The 7,596-nt window shown below is 38.2% G+C and overlaps 1 protein-coding gene across 1 annotated transcript in view; it reads left to right on the forward strand.

Moving 5' to 3' along the window:
* Positions 1–7,596, forward strand: part of glg1a (golgi glycoprotein 1a) — a 314,175-nt gene that overhangs the window by 143,048 nt on the left and 163,531 nt on the right. Inside the window, exon 8 of the mRNA XM_051931535.1 lies at positions 2,495–2,678. Within this exon, the coding sequence (XP_051787495.1) occupies positions 2,495–2,678 (184 nt within the window). The remainder of the gene's footprint in view (positions 1–2,494; positions 2,679–7,596) is intronic.

Here is a 7,596-nt window from a genome sequence, read left to right on the forward strand (position 1 = left end):
TAGCTGTATGTCGGTTACGCAGTGTACAGGTCATTGCAGCTGAGGTTTTGTGGGTCTGGTGTTGATCACCAGTAGACATATTTTAACTGATAGTATCAGTTTCTAACAAAAACTGATCTTTAAGTCTCAGCATCTGCACACCAGATCCGTGTCAGGCAATGTTTCTCAACCACCTTGTCATCCATCATTGGTTAATGAGTGGGTTGTGGTGGATCGCCTATGCCAATGTTTCTCCGCCACTGGGTTGTGGCCCAAGATGCCACCACTAGGGCACAGTTTGCCAGTATTGGTTCGAGAGTGGGTCATGGTGGGTCTCCTAATTGATTGGCAGTGCTAAGTGAGAAGTTCCCTGTTTTGGAGTGAGCATGTTTCACTAAGGAGGTGCAGTTTACAGTAACTGTTGGTGAGTAGTCAATACATTTAAAAAGGCAAAACTGTGTCATGAGACTATAAAGGTTGGGAAACACTGGTTTAAGAAAGGTGCTGTGAGCAAATGCACAAGAAATAGCCACATGGAGCAGCTGCAGTGAAAACAATCCTTGAAGGGTTCTGCAAGAGTCAGAAATCTAATAAGATCCTATGAAATAATAATAAAGGAAACCCAGGTCTTTACTGCTGCTTGATTGTTGGACTTCAGTTCTACCTTCAGTTTTGTCTTCAGCAAGTGTAAGCTGTCCAGTTGGGTTGAGTTCAGTTGATTGACTTGGTCATTGAAGAATATTCAACTTATTTGCCTTGAAAAGCACTTGGTTTGCCGTCATGGTACATTTTGGCTCATTGCCCATCTGTACAATGAAGCGGCATCCTATCTGAATCTGAGCAGACAGTATACCCCTGTGCACTTCAGAAATCATCCTGCTTCTTCTGCCAGCAATGATATCATCAGTAAACATCAGTGTCCCACTCCCATTGGCAGTCACGCATGCCTATGCCATAACACTGCCTCAACCATGTTTCACATGGTGTGCTACAGATCATGAGCCGTTCTTTCTCTTCTCCATACTTTTGTCTATTTGTCCTTCTGGTATATATTGATCTTAATTACATTTGTCCAAAGAAAACTGTTCCAAAACTGGACTGTTTTCTTAAAAATATTCTAAAAAGCCTAATCTATCCTTCCTATGTTTAAGGATTACCAGTGGTTTGCACCTTGTGGTACACCCTCTGTATTTACTTTCATGAAGTGTTCTCTTGATTTTAGCCTTTGGCAATGGTAGGCCTAACTTCAAGAGTGTGTTCTTGGTTTGACTGATTGTCTTGAATTGTTTTGTTTTTTCTTCACCAAGGAAAGAATTCTTCGATCATCCAGTTGTCTTCATGGTTATCCAGGCCTTCTGGTGTTGCTGAGTTCACCAGTGTGCACCATCTTTTTCAGAATGTACCAGATGGTTGATTTGACCAATCCTTGTGTTTCAGCTCTCTTTCAGATGGGTTTGATTTGTTTTCCCAGCCTAATGATGCCTGTTTTTACTTGGATCTACAGCACTTTGGACCTCATGTTAGGACTTAACAGCGACAGCTTCCAAATTCAAATTCCACACTTGGAATCAACTCCAGACCTTCTACCTGCTTAGTAGTTAATGAAATAATGAAGGACCTGCTCATAAAAAGCTATGGAACAGTTTACCAGTCAATTGTCCATATACTTTTGAGCCCCTGAAAATGGGGGAACCATATAATATTTCTGTTAAACCGTTAGAGTTAATGCTGAAAGTCATGTTAATTATTTCTTCATTTCAAATCCATTGTGGTGGGGTATACAGCCAAAATTATGAAAATTGTCACCTGGATTTGAACCTGAATGTATTAGGACAAGTTCATAAGGCTAAACATCTTCTTACTTGAAACATACTTTTCCAAAGACTAAACAGATGGGAAGATGTATTAAGCAGGAATACACTTATTTTTGTCTAATTACTAGTGCTTCCTTCAATTTTGCATGGGCTCTCTCTTGCTCCTGCCCTTTACTTCATACATTAATGTCCATTTCATTTTCATATTCCTTCCATCTCCACAGCTAACTCTCGTGACCCCTCAAATGACTGTGTGAGGACAAGGAACTAGTACACTCTTCCGCAGTTAGGATGGAATCCACATTTCTTCCCTTTGATTTGAGATCTGATTATCAGCCTGTTGTTTCTGTTCTAGTACTAAAGCATAAGCTTGCCCTAGGAACCTGACAATGATGTTCAAATGGCAACTGAAACACTGTTTCTTCTTTAGTTCTTTCTGTTTGTAAATAACTTTTCTAATTTAGTGCATTGTTAAAATATAATTTTTTCTGTAAAAATATTTAGTTTTGCGTGTTTTACTTAAGCTACAATATGGTTTTGCATTTTAAACTGCATTTTTAGAAATAATCAGATGGAGCAAGGAATAATGTAATTAAATGTTTTTGTAGGGATTTTTTTTTTTTTTTTTTTTCAATTGTATTTGAAAGCTATTAATTACTAAGTTTGAGACAAAAACTTTTTTTTTTTTTTTTTTTTTGCAGTGTCGAGATGCATTGACAACGCGGCAGAAGCTGATTGCTCAGGATTACAAGGTCAGCTACTCCCTTGCAAAGGCTTGCAAAGTGGATTTGCGTAAATATCGTTGTAATGTGGAAAACCTCCCCCGTGCCCGAGAAGCACGTCTGTCCTATCTCCTGTTATGTCTAGAGTCAGCTGTGCACAGAGGTTGGTTTTTTTTCAGTTGGCATCTAAAATTCTCCACATAATGGATGTATGTAGTTTTCCTGTAAGAGTACATTAAAGTGAGAATTTTGTATTTTTATAGATTTATATTCAGGTGTTTGTTAAATAAGAAATTACAAAATTCAAATGATGATTAAGGCATGCACAATCAAGATTTTTTTGTTTTATTTTTATTGTACATGGAAACCTGAGAATGTTATTTTGACCTTTTTTCCTGTGCTCTAGTCCACAGCATTTTACAATGATTTAAGCATTAGAAATTATATATAACGGTTATTGCTGTGCCTTTTAAAATTGTTTATATTGGTTTTGAAATTATCAGATGAGAAAATTCATACTTTCTTACAACATTTCTGCTATAACAACGAATATAGGGAAAATGCATATACTATTGTGACTGGGGTTGCTGGCCATTCCCAATCTCTAACAGTGGCACAAGGAGAGAACCATAGCTGCTCTGCTGCATCTGGTAAACAGTAAACCGAGGGCAAAGTAATTGGTTGTACTGTGCAACATCAGGCTTACCGTTTAACATGCTTGTAGCATGATGTTTAGAACATTTAACACTGGGCTTTGACCTACTCTTCCTCACCCTCTCCTGATCTTCCACAGCAGTGATTCTGAGCAGCTGGTGTTCTTCTAATCTGGAGATGGGAGCTAAAGCAGGACAGTACAATATCAGTACACAACACAACTACCCACACTGGATGCTTGGTGGAGCACTGACTCAGAATTCGTCTGTATCTGTATGATCTCATACTTCAGTATTCGATATAATGGGTTTTGCAATGCATCTTATTGCCTAAGTGAGCTTTGAAAACCAAACAATCAGTTAATTACAATAATTCTGAATTGGAAACCAGATATCTCACTTTTATATATTTGTGAAATTTTTGTAATATACGTGTAAATACTATCATCTAGCATTAACAAATATTACGTACCTAATACAAATGCAACTTGTAAGAGAGTTTATAAGTCTAAGTATCCTAACTAATGTATGTTCACAAGTGCATGAGGCACTGATTTAATTTGATTGTGATTTTGATATTATGATTTCAGCCTTATTTATGTTTTAATTATTTTAACTAGTATGTGCACATATTTGATCATTAATAATTACATGCCTAATTTTATCTCCCTCTAGAGCAATTTATTAATAATTTAATGAAAAGAAATATATAGCTATGTATCATCAGTGAATTTTTTGTTGATTTGCATCTCCTAATGCAAACATATTAAAAGGGAAAAAAGAACAGCTTTGCACACTGATCCCAGAAGGGCACCATACCTGTCTTCACACATTAATGTGGGATTACTTCCTTAAGTGTTCTATAAATACTGAAAATAATATGAAAAAAATAATTTAAACCAGTTAAAAGCAGAGCATGCTAGTCCCACCTAAATACTCTGATTAAACTTGTCTAACATTTAAAAAATGTAATCATAAAATAAGTACATAAATCATGAAGTAAATACACACTGAATAACAAAAAAATATAGAATCGACACAAAGGAATTAAAAAAAAAAATTAATGGCATAGAGTTGGTCGAAAAAGGAGAAAAAGAAGGGGGGAAACATGTCCGGAGGCAGGAGGAGAGGAGGAAGATAAAAAGGGTGGAACTGAGGGTAGGAACTTTGAATGTTGGCAATATGACTGGTAAGGGGAGAGAGTTAGCAGATGTGATGGAGAGAAGGAAGGTTGATATATTGTGCGTGCAAGAGACTAAATGGAAGGGGAGTAAGGCCAGGTGGATCAGAGGTGGATTCAAATTGTTTTATCATGGTGAGGATGGGAGGAGAAATAGGGTAGGGGTTATTCTGAAGGAACAGTATATCCAGAGTGTTTTGGAGGTGAAAAAAAAGTGTCAGACAGAGAATGATTATGAAGCTGGAAATTGGAGGTGTGATGATGAATGTTGTTAGTGCATATGCCCCACAAGTTGGGTGTGTGATGGATAGTGCTGGGCGGTATACCGGTTCATACCAGAAACCGTTTTTTATTTTTGTTATGAAATGGATTTTTCTTATACCAGAACACCGGTTTAAATAGCCTAAACAACATTCGGAACGTGGCGCAGCGGGAAACTGTTTAAGGGGGACCTTTTTCACTGGTGCACCGCAAAATACGCATCCAACAGAGTACATGTGTTAGTGGAGGTATTGAGCGGTGAAAATGGACAGGGAGCATTCTGAAACTGAAGCTGTAGCAGACGATAAAGTTGAACATGATAACACAGAAGACCTTTTAATGAAAAAAGGTGCTGTGTCTGTTATCTGTAGATACTTTGGTTTTAAAAGGTCGGATGTGGAGCATTATGTTCAAATGTATGAATACTGTTTCTATACTACTGGATAATACTGCAAGCCAAGTTGTACTTGTTTTATTTTATTTTTTTTTTTCAATACTCTGTAATGTATCTGGTTACTGTGTAATACTGTGATGGTGCCGGTCCCCTACAGACTCCCTCTTCCCACATGGGAGTCTGTTGAACCAACACCATCAATAGTTCTGAACGAGATGAGCTGAGAAATCTCATTGAAGCCAGGGGATGTTGGAAAGTGCTCAACTGCTTTTGTTAAAAACAGTCACAGTAAAACCAAAAGTGTCCGTTGGACAGTGTCCAGAAAAATACAGTACCCAAATAAATAGCAAATCCATAAAGCCAGTGAAATGTGCCAGCCCATAAATATACGTCTCCGTCCGTGGGCTCAGCGCCTTATTCACACGCCACACTAAGCCGACGAAGCAATTGAGAATGATCAGATGCGACTCGCCCCAATCACCTCATCAACTCTCTGCGGTCGAGCAATCGCGCCCACGAAGACAGACACGGCGAACTGGATTTAAAAATGGACCTTTTTTTTTTTTGTTTTTTTTTTGACCCACTAAACAACAAATAGTATTATAAATGCAAGTTGCAGTTTTATTATTTATTATATATTCTATATATATATATATATATATATATATATATATATATATATATAGCTTAGCTTGAAGCAAGGTCTATATTAATGCAATTTGCCTTAATGACGGTTCAGTTGGTAAAGGTGTCATATCCAAGTTGCACTTGTTTTATTTTAGTTTGGTGAATACTGTGTAATGTACCTGGGCTTGAAGTTTTGATGTAATAGTATTATTACTGGAAGTTGCACTATTATTTATTTTATTGTTATTATTTATTAGTTTATATATTATGCAGTTTAATGATGTTAAAGTTGTTTAAAAAGTCACTTTAACATATCAGTGGACAGAGATTAACATTAACAAAGTGTAGTTGGTTTTCAAAAAATATTTGCCATTTATTCCTTTTCTAAGACATGTTCAGTGCAATACAACTAAATGCCTCTTTGGATGGTTCACAATTTGTTGTCATAGTTTTAGTTTAAGTGGTTTGCAAAATTTGTTCAATAAAAAGGTTCTATATTTTGACAGCAACTGTCATGCAGTGTGATTCCTGCTCTTCATTAGTGCCCCCCCCCTTTGAAAACTATCACTTTATGGAGCCATGCAAACCTGTATTAATACTTGTGTGCACATTAAAATGATTTTTTGTACAATGTACAATTCTCATGACAGTGAAATAGGTTATTCTTAGCCAGTCTACTGCAGTAATTGCAGTGGAAAATGTGATTAACTCATGCATGGGAAAAAAATACCGTTGAATACCGTGAAACAGGTACAATCTTGAAAAATACCGTGATATAGAATTTTGGTCATACCGCCCAGCACTAGTGATGGATGAGAAAGATGATTTTTGGAGTGAATTGGATGAAGTGATGAACAGTGTACCCAAGGGAGAGAAAGTGGTGATTGGAGCAGATTTCAATTGACATGTTTGTGAATGTATCAGAGGAGACAAGGAGGTGATGGGCAGGTATGGTGTCAAGTAGAGGAATGAAGAAGGTCAGAGGATAGTGGATTTTGCCAAAAGGATGGACATGGCTGTGGTGAATATGTATTTTAAGAAGAGGGAGGAACATAGGGTGATGTACAAGAGTGGAGGAAGATGCACACAGGTGGATTATATCCTATGCAGAAGAGTCAATCTGAAGGAGATGGAAGACTGCAAAGTGGTGGCAGGGGGTAGTGTACTTAAGCAGCATAGGATGGTGGTCTGTACGATGACATTGGAGATCAAGAAGAGGAAGAGAGTGAGGGCAGAGCCAAGGTGGAAGTTGAAAAAGGTAGACTGCAAGGTTGAGTTTAGGGGGGAGGTGAGACAGGCACTGGGTAGCAGTGAAGAGTTACCAGACAGTTGGGCAACTACAGCAGATGTAGTGAGAATGACAGCAAGAAGGATGCTTGGCGTGACATCTGGACAGAGGAAGGAGGAAAAGGAAACCTGGTGGTGGAATGGGGAAGTACAGGAGAGTATACAGAGGAAGAGGATGGCGAAGAAGTAGTGAGATAGTCAGTCAGACAGATGCAGAATGTAGACAAGAGTACAAGAAGATAAGGCGCAAGGTGAAGAGAGAGGTGGCAAAGGCTAAAGAAAAGGCTTATGATTTGTATGAGAGGTTGTACTCTAACGAGGGAGAAAAGGACCTGTACCGATTGGCTAGACAGGTGGACCGAGCTAGGAAAGATGTGCAGCAGATTAGGGTGATAAAGGATAAAGATGGAAATGTACTCACAAGCGAAGAGAGTGTGTTGAGAAGATGGAAGGAGTTCTTTGAGAGGTTGATGAATGAAGAGTATGAGAGAAAGAGAAGGTTGGATGATGTGGAGATAGTGAATCAGGAAGTGCAACGGATTAGCAAGGAGGAAGTAAGGACAGCTATGAAGAGAATGAAAAATGGAAAGGCCGTTGGTCCAGATGACATACCTGTGGAAGTATGGAGGTCTTTAGGAGAGATGGCAGTGGAGTTTTTAACTAGATTGTTTCACTAATG

Source organism: Erpetoichthys calabaricus, chromosome 9, assembly GCF_900747795.2.
Source record: "Erpetoichthys calabaricus chromosome 9, fErpCal1.3, whole genome shotgun sequence".
Lineage (NCBI taxonomy): Eukaryota > Metazoa > Chordata > Cladistia > Polypteriformes > Polypteridae > Erpetoichthys > Erpetoichthys calabaricus.